Here is a 16,292-nt window from a genome sequence, read left to right as displayed (position 1 = left end):
ATACACATTGTCCCTTTAAAGCAGAGGATATTCAACCTGGTGCCCTCTGAGTGGTGCCCTCTGAAGACATAATAAGCCCTCATTGCCGGGTCATTAAGATTTTCTAGTAAAATGATTTTCTGTAGTTGAATGAGTCACATTAACCCTACTTCTTACTCATCTCTCTTCATTTCTTTCCTTCTTTCTTTCAATTCCTTTCTTTCTGTGATTCCCCGGCGACAACGACGACTCATACTGGTTTTCCCAGCAGCCTCCCACAACCATCTGCAAAATGGGGGTCATCGGCGGGTACCAGGTGGGGTACCGGGAGTACAGTGGAAGCCGACTAGCCTGTACTTTCTCAAGACACACCACAGGAACTGGATCACAATCGATTAAGGGGTCTGTGAACTGTGATATGCTGTGAACTCCCGCTGAATAGTAGCCAGTTAGCCCCAAATGGCGCCGGCCATGGTTTGGTGCACTCTTATAGTCCATGTTAACAATCAGTGATGTTACGTTCAAGCCAAAGGACTCCGAAACAGATTTGTGCAAACATGACTAAGGACTTTATTAACCAAATCATTTCCCCTGTTATATCCACAAATAAAAGTGATCTCTTTATATATATTCACATTGTATTTTTTTTTAAGCGTGAAACCAGCCCTTGCCCCCCTCCCCCCAAAAGAAAGACCTTTCTAGTGATTTCCCGCCATGCAGTCACCAAGAAAGGTTGATAAACATCACGATTGACCGTCTTGGGCGCCGCTCCTCTTTATTAATTGGCTCTACCGAGTTCAAAAAACCTCCCTCGGTCGGCCAAAAAATGATCGACTTTTACAATGAAAATAAATTATGAACGCATTTTTGTGATCTTCCTCCATTACACTTTATATTTTTTATGTTGTTTTCTTTTTTATATATAATAGTAATCATAATAATGACTATAATCGTCCTTTATATAAATTCAATAGTATTTTTTCCCCTTTTTCTATCTCAATTGTTAAATAAATCATTTTGGCAATCTTCATGTGTCTTCACATCATCGTAAAAGAATAATCGAGTAGAAAATAAAAGCTGTGAGATGCCAAAAGAGGTGCGAGAGATTGAAACGTGTCAAAGCAACACGGAGTAGCAAGAAGAGGAAAGAAAAAAGAGGGAAAGAAAGAGAAAGAAAGGAAAGCATCACCAACAGACGCATGTTCAGAAACGATTCTATGTACAACAAATCGTGTTGCGGAAAACCATCTTCGGTGTGCCCGTCGTCCAATAGTCTCGCCAGTGTTATACCAGAGTGTATGACTTGGCATAGGGGTTGTTGCTTTGTTTCAGGTGTCCTCTGGAGTCCAGCAGGGACTCCTGCGAGGTGCTGAGCTTAGCAGCCTGTGCTTGGGCCAGGTCCCCGGTGGGGGGGACTTCTGCTCGGACCTCCCCCCGAGCTTCTCCCCGTTCCCGGGCATCCCTGTGCGGGAGGGTGGATGCCGTCCCCGGCTGCCACTGCTGCACCTCCCTGGGCGAGGGCACCTCCATGGGGGTGGGCTCCATCGGAGGAGGCCTCTTCAGGGTGCGGCTCCTCTGGGGCTCCAGGCAGGTCTGGCCCACAGCTCCTCCTCCTGGGCCACCCCTCGATTCTCCTGCGGCACCTGCGGAGTTGCCGCCCGCTGCCACGCTGCCCCCTCGGGCCACACCGCGGTTCAAAAGGAAGTCCATGCGGAGGTAAGGTGGCAAGTGCACCAGCTCTCCTCCTGAATCAAAGAAACAGCAAGTAAGAAAAACGTAGCCCGTAAGTTGTCTTAGGGAACTTTGACATTTTATTGTTTAATATCTCGTGCATCCATTCATTATGGTTAGTGTGAAGCGTAAATAAGCGGCGAGACGTTTTATTTATTTTTTTAAATGAAGGTGGAATAAGAAAGCTTGATGCGGTTGAGAAAATAGTTTGATCGCTTTTTTCTACCACTGAGGGGGAAGTCGCCTAACTCTTCAAGCTCATCTTCCAAAAGTAAGTTAAACTTAACTTTATTCATCTTTATAGAGCATATTATTTTATAAAATGTTTATCTTTTAGTACAAGACACTACAGGTTACTTATACAAGCCTTAAAGATACCTATATAAACCTTAAACATACATTGCATACAAAATCTTGTACTGAAGCAACTTACGAACAAGCAACGTACCACGTTGGAGACCCCTCCTTTATATTATATATTATATTTGTAGGGAGTTTTTTTTTTGCTGGTTAAAAAAAATTCAATTAAAGGGATTTAGTATCATTCAACACAGTTCAGGGGTGTAATTTCCCACAAATGAACACACTCTGTGGTTAGCAAAAACACGATCGTTACGATTTAATGCAGCTAAAATTAAGGCTGATGTATGTCAATGACAACAAAAATCAAAGTATTAAGTAGTAAAATAGTTTTTCAACATAACCACTGTATAACATACTCTCACTGTAATATACCGGAGCCCCCACAGACTCCGCCGCTATGCCGCAAGTGACACTAGCCAGGTGAAAGAGGAGCAGTACTGGGAATCAAATGGACTGAACTATTTCAAGGCAGTGGAGTATTTCAAACGCTGTGGTGTTACATTTTTGTTTTATTTTCTTTCTTTTTATTTCTTATCCAGGGTTTGTCATTACAATTAAGCCTATCTTTTCCTTAATCATTTCACACAAACTTGTGTAAACATATATTTTTTGTTGTTGCCAAATGAAACTGTAAAATATATATTTATTTCATTGCATGTTTGTCATGATTACTCACTGCACTCACCCGTGCCTGCTCGTTTAACACCAGCTACTGCTGGTTACCTGATTGGTTCCCTCTCCTATTTAAGCTTAGTGCTCTCACTCGTCCTTTGTCAGTCCGTCAGCCAACCTCTGCAAACGCAAGGCAAGCACTATGACTCTGACTCCCGTCGGTCCCGTTTTTTCATCCGTATACCACTCGTCTGTTCCTGATTCCCCGTTTGTCTCCGGCTACGACTCGTTTTTGACCGTCGACCACGTTCTGATCTTTCTGTACCGGCTAATGACCCACGCTACGGCTATGGACACGTTTTTTTCCCGTTTGACCCCGCTACGATCTCCCGCTCCGGGAGATCCACTTCCGCATTCCGAACATGCTCCGATCCCGTGAGCGGCTTGCTTCCGTCGTCCAGCGAGCACTGGATCGCTGGCGTTTGTTTTTCCTCTATATCTCAATAAACCTGTGAGTAAACGTTACGCATCTGGGTCCTCCTCCTGTTCTGGTCCTGACATATTGTTGTACTCCTGTTACTTATTTTTATTGCTCTATTATTACAATGAACTATCTCTAATTGCATGGTTATTATTAGAACTTGGGCCAGTTTTTATGAGCACTATATCGTAATTATTATTTTTTGTTCTGAATCCCCTGATAGTCGTTTGTCCCTTTTATTCTTTACAGACTTAATTACATGATTTACCCTAGATTGCCATGTCTAATCTCTAAAACATTGCATACAATGTTTCACGAGGTTGATATAAATGACAATAAAGGCGATTCTAAATTGTATTCTTATTGAGGAAAATAATGTTTTCAAAATGCAATAATTTTTAAGGAGGTGCTTGGGTTACATTTGGGGGTGCTCAAGCACCCACCAAAACGGATTAGTTACGCCCATGGAGTGCACATTGAACACGATTGCGTTAACTCTGCTTGAGCATGCACATAGAGGAGAACACTGCATCAATTTTGGCAGGTGGCTCCGTAACACTTGAGAGGTTGTTGTACAAAAAGTGCATAGTTGGCTGTTTAGGAAGGTTAAGGAAGTGTTCAAAGAGAACCAGTGCTCTCGAACGTAGCTAATTAAAGACTGCAGTTTTCAAAACAAGCTTTTTTCAGCTGAAGCAGAACAACCCATCCATCAATCCATTCATCCATCCATCCATCAATCCATCCATCCATTTTCCCCGCCGCTTATCCTCACTAGGGTTGCAGGAGCCCATCCCAGGTATCTTCAGGCAGTGGGCAGGGGACACCCTGAACTGGTTGCCAAGTCAGCCTCGGGGACAATTTGAACCGGCCAATTAACCTAACATGCATAGTTTTTAGAATGTGGGAGGAAACGGGAGTGCCTAGAGAAAACCCATGCAGGCACGGGGAGTACATGCAAACTCCACACTTGAACCGTGGACCTCCGCACTGTGGGGCTAGGTGCTAACCAGCCAGCCAGAGTTAAAATACAGTGCGAAAACTCCCCCCAAATAAAAAAGTATATGCATAGAAAAATCAAAAATCAAATATTCAAAAAAGAAATCCTTTATTTTTCATGTATATTTTTTGTCCTGGTGGCAAATAATATAGTTCTTTTAAGTATTGATTTCTTTTTAAAACAATGTATGCTGGGAGCGGCACGGCGGGGAAGTGGTTAGCGTTGCTGCGGCACAGTTATGAGGTCATGGGATCAAATTCAGCCTTTCTGTGCAGAGTTTGCATGTTCTCCTGGGTGTGATTGACTGAGTGACTTGTCTGTCTCTGTGTGCCCTGGGACTGGTGGCAACAGGTTCAAGGTGTCGCCTGCCGACTGCCCGAAGAAGGCTGGGATGGGCTCCAGCACCCTTGTGACCCCACTGAGGATAAGCGGTGCAGAAAATGGATAGATTGATGGATGTATACTGGGAAAATTCTTTATAAAAATTGAGAAGACAAAACAATAAGAAAGCAACACATGTTCAAAATGAATAGAGAAATAAAATATATACGAACATTTATTTTTCCATACAAATACAACATATGTATTGTTTCACCGTCTTGTGCACTTGTCTAGGGGGGTGATAGCCTTAGGATAGAAATTGTCTTTAATCCAGTTACTTTTTGTTTCAAGGTACCTCTAACATCTGCCAGAGGGCAGCAAGTCAATGTTGTGGTGGCCTTTATTATGTTATGCGCGCTGCTGCAATTCCTCCAGACTGGGCAGAGAGCAATCAATGATGTTCTGGGCTATGTTGATGACTGTCTCTCAAAGGTTTTATTGTCAGCTGTCGTGCTCACAGCATACTATACCATGACACCGTTGTAAGACCTACTTGTTCTTTTTAATCAGTAAATCATTCAAAGTTTGTCTCAATTAGTTTTATTCTACTTCCTGACAAAAAAACTACTTATCATTTAGTTGATTCTGTCACGTGAAAAGGAGAGACTAATAAGTGAATCATTTAATGTTTATTTTGATTTGTTTTATTCCATTTTACTAATCAGATACCTACAAAGTAGTGTACTAAGGATGCCCGGGCTGTTTGTTATTTTTAATATTAAAATTATGCGCCGCGCTTACATCTTTGTCATTATTAGCCAATCATGTTGCAGTTCTTTGATTCCCACATCTTCTAGTGCTAGAATGTTCGATAAAAAGAAAAAGCTTGGGGAGGCTGTTTAGAACACGTTGAAATCTAGAGGGTTTTAGTTGACTTTTCCTGTTCTCCTCGTCAACCCGAAATTCATTGATGTCCTCTCTCCTTGTTTTGAGTGTCTATTACACTATAAGCTCATCACTATTTTACGGTAATAGTGCTTTGGATGAGAAAACAATTCTGCAATTAGAGATACTTTTGTAATATTAAAAGGCTACTGAACCAGGTCTGTAGCTTATTATTATAACAACACTTTTTGAATTGTAACATGGCCTATGCCAATCGGTTATAATTCAAACGCCACCCCCTCCTTAACACTCACCTAGAAAATTGAATTTTTGAATCACATTAGAGTAAATAACAATCCTGATCAATCACACCTCCAAATATAATCACATTTTCTGACAATGACAAGCCGGGCAATCCAGTTTACTGTCACAGCAGCGAGGTTTTATGTCCACCATAGCATTTACAAATTAGGATAATGATGACATTGGAGAGACCTCACTGCCCTCCCATTCTGTTCATTGCTCCCAACGCAGATCATGAATGCATGGAGCAGGTCAGGATTCTGTCATCTTTTCTCCATTTTTAGAATTCCTCTGACTACATGCCGAGAGCTGGAAATTTCATTCAAATTACACGGTGACCCGGTTTACCTCTAGGTTTAAAGGATGGATTTCACATTACTGTTATTCTAATCCTATCCCAATCTTCACTTGGTGTGAATGAATCTGATTTAATCAGAAACAATAGTGGGAAATGTGTGCCGATCATAAGGAAAACTACATTTATAATGTAATCTTCTATGACGCTGAGCATTATGAGGATTCCATTTTCTCCTGTATCCTTATTGATGCAGCTTCTATTCTTGATGAGATCATCCATCCATCCACTATCTGCACCGCTTATCCTTAGTAGGGTCTCGGGGTTGCGTGAGCCTATCCCAGCTAACTTCGGGGTTGTTGGCAGGGGACACCCTGTACTGGTTGCCAGCTAGCTGCAGGGCACACAGGGACTGACAACTCACTCGCTCATTCACACCTAGGGACAATTTTGGACCGGCCGGTTGACCTGAAATGCATGTTTTTGGAATGTGGGAGAAAACCAGAGTGCCCACGGGAAACCCACGCAAGCAGAGGAAGAACATGCAAACCCCGCACATGAAGGCTTGTAGATGGGATTGATCCCATGACCTCAGAACTGTGCTGCGGATGCTCTAACCACTCATCCACAGTGCTCTTTAAATGTTTCACGAGAACTTTTTTCTTTTTAACTGTCATTCACCCAAGTATTCATGAAACATATAACATGGTTGTACTCAGAATAAAGAGACATAGCACCAAACCTGAACTCCAGTGTTCAAGTAGATCTATCGCTTTAACTCAAACATCAAAGTTAATTTAAAGCTTTAAGTCATCGGTCACAAACTTAATTTTCTTGCGGTTCACCAGAACTTGGATCAGGGTAAGGTATGGCAGCAACCAACAAACCAACCAACCAACCAACCAACCAACCAACCAACCAACCAACCAACCAACCAACCAACCAACCAATCAACCAACAAACCAACAAATCAACCAAACAACCATCCAATCAATAATGAGTCAAAGATACAGCAAAACTTAACCAATTTGTGGTCTTAGCGTTTCCAATGACCCGTTTCCAGGTTATAAAACATAATAACTGATGTGTTTGATCAGGGGCCATAATATCAAATTACAATGGAAATACTGTATGGTTATAGATTTGTACAATATTTGTTAGACTATTAGTATTGACTATATTGAGTAATACGCCTTTATTTTTGGTGGCCTCAGTAAGACCGCGGTTCAAAATTCAATTTCCAAATCAACATGAGGGTTGAACTACATATGTGAGTACAGACATCCTAATCTGAGTCTTTACCCTTTAATTTTTCTAAGCAGGAACTGTTCTCAACTTCTTGAAAAATAATTTAATACAACCTTAAACTCCTGTGACGTGTAACGACAGAAACAAATATAGATCTAAATTGAGTTTTATGACCAGGTTCATGCAACTAAAACAGGTTTACCACTCCTGGCTCAAAGGCAGAAACTCACCGAAAGTTACGTGGAAGGGGAATTACATTTCCTTTCAGCTACAGCAGTGACAATCTTATCAGTGTAAACGTACATATTAAGGGAGAGGCCTCGTCCCTAAACTGGCCCTCGGGATTATGTTTGATCCTATTGCTTTAAGTCATGAGTTAAAGCAGATTTTAGGCTTTAACTCAAAGTTTTGTCATAACATCAAGGGTAAAATCTTAAAGTGATACCTGTGACAGAAGTGAATACCGTAAATTCCGGACTATAGGACGCTACTTTTTTCCCAAACCTTCAACCCTGCGGCTTATTCAGTGATGCGGCTAATTTATGTAATTTTTCTAACGGCCGCCAGCGGCGCTCGAATACAAAAGGTAAGATTTGGACCGGTGGAATATATGCGCCGAGGAAGACTGCAACTTCTTGGCTTGTGCATACAGTAAATTAAATTAGCGTAAACAACCCTCATCATGCAAAATGCAAAAAGAAAGGCACATGACGCAGCTTTCAAGCTAAAAGCAATCGAACAGTCCGATAGAGAAGGAGCGAGTGTGTTGCCAGTGTGTTTTGGAATAAGGGAGCGTGGGACGACGTCTATATGACGAAGTTTCTTTCCGACACTGAGGAAGACGACTTTGACGGCTTCAGTTCTAAGGAGGAAGATGAGGACGGTTTACCGTGATTTTTACAAGTACGGTATGTTTTTTTAACAGATCCGTTAACTGTGTTGCTCGCGTGTTGCTCGCGTGTTGCTCGCGTGTTGCTCGTGTGTTGCTCGCGTGTTGCTACCTGTCACAGGCACCGTTTGGGATGAAAGTTATTATTAAAGCTTTGAAAACTTTCTCGGTGTACCGTCTTTCTTTGTAAATATGTGTAACCATGTGTAATATGTATTTGCAACTGTATATTTTTGTAATGTCTTTATTTCAGACACTTATTCTGATATGTTTCCCACGGGCGAATAAAAAAGAAGGGGCAAAAAAAAACGCGGGCTGACGGGAAGTGGGGACCAGTAAAGGTGAGTGTTTGTGGACGCGGCAGACAATAGCGGATATATATTCTTCCCACCCTTACCTTTGGAAATATACACTTTTTTCATTGAATTACTTTCAACGGGACCCGGACTCTGCAGGTCTGCATCAAACCTTAAGTACCGGTATCATTTTCCGTTCATTTTGCCGTCTGTGATTATTGGACTGTGTACTTTTATGAAGGACATTCAGTTTCAATCGCGGGACTTAGTCGGGTTTGGGTTAATTTTGTGTTTGCGTTACATTTTTTAACGTGGGCGCATGCGGCTTATATACAGGTGCGGCTAGTGTAAGTACAAAATCAGTTTTCCTCTTAAAATGTGGTGGGTGCGGCTTAGACTGGGAGGTTCGGGTTCGCGCCCCGGCCGAGTCATTCCTAAGACTTAAAAAGTGGTCGGCGGCGCCCTCTGTTGGCTGCGGCTGCATCGGCTCGCTACAACGGGTCAGGTGCAATCGACATTTCGTTCTGTGTACATTGTTACACAGAATGACAATACAAGGAAATTATTATTATTATTATTATTATTATTATAAACAGGTGCGCTCTATAGTCCAGAATTTACAGTATATAAGAAACAAATGCAGTTAAGTACTGTAATTAACATTTTTCCCTTTACTTTTATTATGAATATTTGATATCTTGTGATCCAGGCCATACATTCAAAGTCGACTCCTGTAACTGTATTTCACACATACAGTATGCCGCAGTCTCCTTCCATTCGGTCAAACAACGACCTTGATGAATGGATTAATGGATTCTCACATGCTGCAGGTCCATCTCTATTACTGCTTAGAATAATGATGAATATCCCAATAGAGATAATCACCTTAGATATATATGGAAATGTTTTTTCGGAAAACCAGCCGGGATATCCAATAGGCGGCAAATTACGACGTGATGAGACGTGAAAGAGGATATAACAAGATGTTAATCTGCTGCCGCGCTTCGCGTCTGTGATTTGTGCGTCAGGGAAGAAGATGAGGTTACATTTAATGAGCAAAGTGCAGCAAAATGAATTTTAATAGAATCCAAACTTATTTAAAGAGCCATTAGGGAATTATATCGAGGTGTTCGACCATTTATGATGAGTCTGATGTTGGACTGCAATCTACTAAGAGTTCTTGGGTTTTTGTTACTATGCTTATTTTGGGAGCCTTGCTCACTAAGCGCAGTGGTATAGTATTTACGTATAGTCTAGGATTGCCATCAGGCTTTGGTAAAGCTCGCTGATTATTGACGCTGTAGCTGTCGCTTTTATTTGAATTAGTAGGTCGAAGAACAGAGAAAATTATCTATCTACTGTATATATCTATCTATCTATTTATCTATCTACTGTATCTATCCACTGTACCTACCTATATATTTATCTATCTACTGTATCTATCCACTTTACCTACCTATATATTTATCTATCTACTGTATCTATCTACCTACTGTACCTATCTATCTATCTATCCACTGTACCTATCTATCCATCTATCCACTGTACCTATCTATCCATCTATCCACTGTACCTATTTATCCATCCATCTATCCACTGTACCTATTTATCCATCTATCTATCTATCTATCTATCCACTGTACCCATCTATCTATCTATCTATCCACTGTCCCCATCTATCTATCTATCTATCTGCCTATATAAATATATCTACTGTATCTATCTATCTACTGTATCTATCTATCTATCTATCTACTGTATCTATCCACTTTACCTACCTATATATTTATCTATCTACTGTATCTATCTATCTACTGTATCTATCTACCTACTGTATCTATCTATCTATCTATCTATCTACCTACCTATCCACTGTACCTACCCATGTATCTATCTACTGTATCTATCCACTGTACCTACCTATCTATCAATCTATCTATCTATCTATCTATACTGTACATATGTATATTTTCACTGTGCAATTTTTAATCCCACAGCCAGTGTCCTGCATATGTGTGCCTGGAATATTCTGTAATAAAAACATAAACTGCTTGGCTCCAGCGCTTCTTTTACCAGTCTAACAACCTGGATTTAAACAACAGATTTTGAGTAAAGTGTCTGTCTATTCAAGGTTTATGCTTTGCACCTTTTTTTGTTCTTCCCCTTCCCTGGGTTGATCAAATTAGTACCTCGGTCTTGTTTGGATTGTCCAGGGATTTTGTGTTTATTTTGCCATTTCGTTAATCTGTGTTTTTATTCCATTGACTTTTGTTTGTTACTTTGTACCTGTTTATTTTAATCAAACCTCAATTTTGAGTCTACCCTTTGCTCACTTGATCTAGCTTACCTGTACTTGGTTTTACCACCACATAATAAGTAATGGAAGTAAAAACCAAAGAAAACCTTACCGGGTCTGTGCGCCTTGGGCGCGGCCATATTCATTACGCGGCTGACGTCCTGAGGTTTGGGCGGCGAGGCGGTGAAGCGGCAGATGCCCGACTCCGATGGGGTGCTGGAGGCCAGACTGTCGGTGTAGTCGTTTGTCCCGGCCGTCATCTGCTCGGAAGACGTGTCCGAGATGAAGCATTCTGTGATGGTGAACTTGGCGTGGCGCAATTGCTCCTCCATTTTGGCGTGCTCGTAGGCCCTGGCGAGTTCTTCGTAGGTCGACGAGGCGCTTTCGGTGGACACCATGCTGCTCCGCGCTCGGTCTGAGACAATAAGTTACATTTTAAGTACGAGATACTTCATTTGCTTCCCATCCGTGCATTTAGTGCACAGCTACCTGTGTCTTGGGATGGACTGACGCTGTAGCTGTCGCTTTCCTTGTCCACGGAACCTGTTGCACGCGGCGTTGGCAGTCGCCAGTCCGTGGTCAACGTGTGAGAAGAGCTGGTGGGGTGTGGCCTGTTCAGAGTCCACTGGCTGGCGTAGCGGCTTCGTGCGGCCGCAGGACCGGCTTTGGCAGTGCGTCTGGCGGTGGGATCTTGTGTAGAACAGAAGCGCAGCATATTTTACGTTCCACAAAGGCAAGGTTACTATTTGTATTGTTGTTGGTCTTATTCAGTGTTTCTATTGCAGATCTTCAGCATAAAAGGAGAAGTCAGTAGTTTTCCGCAAAGAACATTGAAATATTGTCACGGTTGCCATGGCGCCCAACTGGCCCCGCCCGTGTGGCGCCAGCTGCGGCTCATTGACAGATTGGCTCTCCATCTTTTTAAGCCCAGTGCTCTCATTTTTCCCTTGTCAGCCCGTGAACGAACCTCTGCCCCGCAAGACGTGTGTTCTGACTCGGTCCTGTTTTCCTGTTGGTATTTCCTGTCCGGTATTGTTCCCGTTTATTTTGTCCTGTTAAATATCGGTTTCCAGTTTCGTTCTAGTCTATTTTTGTCCTGTTTTTTATTCTCTCCAGTTTTGGTTCCTGTCTTTTTTATGCCCTGCTTATTATTCTCTCCAGTTTTCGTTCCCGTCTAGTTTGTCCCGTTTATTTCGATATCCTGTTTCATTATCATTCCTGTCTCTCCCGTCCTGTCCGGTATTGACCCCATCTGTTCGATATCTGCTCAGGCAATTGGAATCGATCTCGACGGTCTTCCTGTCTTTCCACGCCAGACTGCTGCCTAATGTGCATGACTCCCCATTTCCGGTAAAATAAAAGGCTTGTGTGAGAACGTCACGCATTTGGGTCCTGTTCCTGTTTTTGAAAAATATGTGTAATAGATGACTCAGTTAGAGGCTTTTTATCGTTGTAATCATCACATCATTGTTATTTTTTCATTTTAACGATTTTGCAGTAATTAGTGCACCATGTATTTGAATGTAGTTGTTCACTTGTTGTCTCAATATTCTATTTATTCACTGATTTTAAAGTTTACATTGTGTTTTTATGTAGTCTACATGTCAGTGTAGCATGACAGTGATGAAATTAAGATAAGGCCTGCATTTAGTAGAGTCCAAACACCAACCCAAACCCCAAAAATGAGTTTATTCGAGATCATCTAAGAAATGCATGGACTTGCACGCATATCATGATTAAGCGGACTGAGGCTGTAATGATGTCACAAGCCAGGAGATGGCGGCAGAAAGTATGAGAGGACCAAATTTTGTACAGCTCCTTTAGCAAAAGTCGTAAGATTGGACTTCCTGTCTTCGTCTGGAAAATTACACTTCATTTTAGTTTCGTTCTTATAAAACCACTCATGTGTCTTATAAAATGCTCTGCCAGGTTTCTTGTATAGTTTATTTGTGAAAGGACATTGTCTTCTTAACAATTTGTTTTAATCTAAAAAAAAAAAATCTTCAACGGAACCATTCTTCCAAGCTATTGTTTTATCGGTCATAAAGTCTAGTTGAACCCGAATGCTTAAAATAGACACGCAAAGGGCAAAATAGTTCCCTTTTACTAGTTTCTGCCTTAGAAGACGCTTGTTTTCAGAAAGTCAAGACTATTTTTTGGGCAGATGAAGCTTGTTTTCAGCATAGATTAGGAGAATAGAATATGATAAAATTCACTGTTGTCCGACTTCAGTTTTAAATTAAAGATTTAAGAACGTAATACATAGCAGATTTTTTTTACGTATAATACACATTGAGTAGACAGCATCCTTTTTTCTGCATTTTTGTACAGCCCCTGACTCAAAAAGCATCAGATAATGTATTAAGGAGAAGTAAAGTCCCCACTACTCTTCATCAGTTCCGCTTCACTGAAGCAAAATACACTGAGTTACTCTACAGCACTACTGCCGAGTCATCACAATCGCAGCTAGAAGTCACCTCAGTGACTCGATGAGTTTGCATTCATTCAAAGGCGTGAACATTCCCCTGTTAGGTAAATGTGCGACGTATCAAAGTACCAACAAAATGATCAAGACCAGTGTTCCCTCTAAGCTGCGCGCGTGCGCAATTGCGCACTACTCGCACATTCTCAGCGCACAAGAAAATCTAGCCAGCTCACAAAAATGAGGGCTCGAAATTACTCATTAAGAAGCGACTTGGGTCAAAGTTACAGTGCATGAAGGTAAAAATACACGGGTTCCCCTGACGTTGTGTCCTAAATGCGGTATTTTGAAGTCGAACGAAGTTGAGTAACGTTAGTAGAGTATGTCGAAAACCGGCTTCTGCGGCTCGGCTTATTAAAAGGAACTGGCTCTTTCGGGTCCTAAACGGCTCTTCAGGTTGTTTTTGCTTCTTTCATCCCAACATGACCAAATATTATGTAAAATTATGCACAAAATGACTTAAAGGAAGGGGGGAATAAAACAAAAAAGAAAAAAATACCAAAATGAAAAAGTAGTGAAAAGCTGAGAAAAAAAGAAACAAAAGGAAGAGAAAAAAAGAAGGACAGATTTAGAAAAAAGCCGGAAAAAGAGAAAAGAAAGAAATGTAGGAAAAAAGTAAATAGAGAACAAAGAAGAAAAAAGTAACAGCTCGTAAAAAATAAACAAAGTGAGATTTTTTTTTAAGGAATTTAAAAAAAAGTAGAAAAAAAAGAAGAAAAAGTTTCATTCAAATAATTTCCAATTATTAAGTAAATCTTGTTGCCAGCATTGTACTTCCACTAAAAAATTAATTAAGTACAGTTATGTATCTTACAACCGACTAAATATTTTAAAAGGAATTTTTAAAAAAGTAGAAAAAAACACGGAAAAAAAGAAGAAAAATTTGTGTTGTATTCAAATAATTTCCAATTATATCAAGTCAATCTTGATGCCAACATTGTACTTCCACAAAAAAATGTGATTAAGTACAGTTCTGTATCTTACAACCTAAATAAGCCCCCAAAAATGTTAATATTATGCGACAAAATATATCAGGAAATAAAAAGAAATGTATATCTTGTAAAAGAATTGTAAGAACAAACAACATTTGTAGGCCGTGCAACCTTTGCAATAGTACATGAGTCAATTCATTCAAAAGAGAAAAATAAATTTGCATTGCCGGAAACGCAAAATGTAACTTGATGTCAAGTTTTGGACATGTTTGATCATTAATTATCTTGCCACACTTGGGATTATGGTGGCTCACTGTTGTTTCAAGCGTTGCTCACCGACTTTGTGCGAACGCTCAGACCCGTGGAAAATTACAGGGAACATTGATCACGACAGTCAGTTTTAAAGCATCATGAGACATTTTTCAAATAGGAAGTAGAAATGGGCACTAACAATGGTGGGACTCACTGGGTCCGGGCCTGGCATCGGAAACATCCACCAGTGGTCCAGTGGCCTGGGAGAGAGATTGATAGTGAACTGTATGCGTCACTGTGGATGACTTTTGCTTATTCGTATCGCCAAAGTCGTTGTCGGTCAACAGCACCGTAGATCGGTCGTCTGTACGGCAAAAATGCAAAGAAAATATAAAAATGTGAGCAGTGTTTTTGGGAATAATCACAATCAAGGTCTTACCGATTGTCTCCATGGTATCTCTCTCCTCAATGAGCAGCTGTGCTCTCGGAATATCGATGTGCATTCGCAGTGTCTGTTGCTGCTTGTTCGCATTTTCCGGCGTCCGCGTGTTCTTACTGTGCACAGAACAATGCATGCAATTTTTATTCAGCCGCTTTGTATAAAGGTTTATGGTAGATTAAAATTACAAAGACTTACCTCATTAGCATTTCTGCCAGGCTTTTTGCATCTGGGAAGTCAACAATAAAGCTCGAGTTAATTGTACAAATGTACTAATACTTATACAGTGGTAACGCTTCATATGAGATTCATTCGTTCCCAGTAAAAAAACTAATTGGTCCATTACACTTAGGAAACAAATCTTCTTAATCACTAAAAACACATTCAAATAGTACTTAAACTTTAAAAATGTGGTAATAAGATAAATAAGTAACACGGTTGCCATAGCGCCCAATTGGCCCTGCTTGTGTGGCACCAGCTTGTTGACTGATTGGCTCCCTGTCAGTATTTAAACTTTGTCCTATCAGTCCCCTTTTGTCGGTCCATCTGCAAATCTCTGTTTTTACACGACAAGCCCTTTTTCGCCTGTCCGTTTTTTTGCTCCTGTTTGTCTCCCACTACGATCTGCTCTCCCATCCCGAATTACGACCTGTTTTGATCTCGACCACGTCTGTTCTCCCGTCCCAAATAACAATCCGTCTTTAATCTCGACCACGTCTACTCTCCTCTCCTGGCTTTCGACTTGTTTCCGATCCCGACCACATTTTTTGCTCTCCTGTCCCAGCTACTGACCTCCCGACACAGCCATCGCCCGCCACGGAAGTCCCACTTCCGCGTTCAGAGCGACCTACTTCCCGAATCCAGCAATCCCTGGATCGTGGGCGCAACCCTCTCCCTTCCTTCTAATAAAACTTGCGAGAATTGTTAAGCGAGTGGGTCCTGTCTCCGTTCTGGTCTTGACAATAAGATATTAACGATATTAAATGTGAGTTTATTTTGAGCACTTAGCATGGAGGCAGATGTGGCGCAACAAGGGTTGCTGACTAGTTAAAATGTTATATTTTGGGATTCATGTTGTGTAATCCGTATTTGACTGTTGGGGGAAGTTTATTATTTTTTTAGGGTATTGAGTTTTGTATAGCAGAAAGTGTAGGAGAAGTACCAGTATATCACCGTTAGATTGCAAAGTCTCACAGGTCAGAGAAGGGGTGCTTGGGCCAAGTCTCACGGTACCTCACGTGATTTAGTGAGACATGCTCAAAAAATGAACCTTAATGCCAACAATTCAATTGTGTCGTGTGAGACTGACATTTATCATTCATTTTGCAGGTGAGGTTTATAAACAAAAAGTGAAATACCGTAAATTCCGGACAATAAGCCGCTACTTTTTCCCAAATGTTCAACCCTGTGGCTTATTAAGTGATGCGGCCAATTTATGTACTTTTTCTAACAGCCGCCGGTGGAATATATGCGAGTGTGTTGCTAGCGTGT

At 41.1% G+C, this 16,292-nt stretch overlaps 1 protein-coding gene across 1 annotated transcript in view; it reads right to left on the bottom strand.

The window, feature by feature from the left end:
- Positions 1–525: 525 nt before the first annotated feature.
- Positions 526–16,292, bottom strand: part of dscamb (Down syndrome cell adhesion molecule b) — a 254,521-nt gene continuing 238,754 nt past the window's right edge. Inside the window, exons 28-33 of the mRNA XM_088345171.1 lie at positions 15,000–15,030; positions 14,802–14,917; positions 14,577–14,726; positions 11,186–11,386; positions 10,809–11,111; positions 526–1,724 (exon numbers count right to left, since the gene is read on the bottom strand). Coding sequence (XP_088201297.1) covers positions 1,264–1,724; positions 10,809–11,111; positions 11,186–11,386; positions 14,577–14,726; positions 14,802–14,917; positions 15,000–15,030 — 1,262 coding nt within the window. The 3' untranslated portion in view covers positions 526–1,263. The remainder of the gene's footprint in view (positions 1,725–10,808; positions 11,112–11,185; positions 11,387–14,576; positions 14,727–14,801; positions 14,918–14,999; positions 15,031–16,292) is intronic.

Source organism: Urocampus carinirostris, chromosome 10, assembly GCF_059441175.1.
Source record: "Urocampus carinirostris isolate Australia breed hairy pipefish chromosome 10, RoL_Ucar_1.0, whole genome shotgun sequence".
Taxonomy (NCBI): Eukaryota; Metazoa; Chordata; class Actinopteri; order Syngnathiformes; family Syngnathidae; genus Urocampus; species Urocampus carinirostris.
Note: the sequence above shows the minus strand (reverse complement) of the source record. Positions and strands in the feature narration are given on the sequence as shown.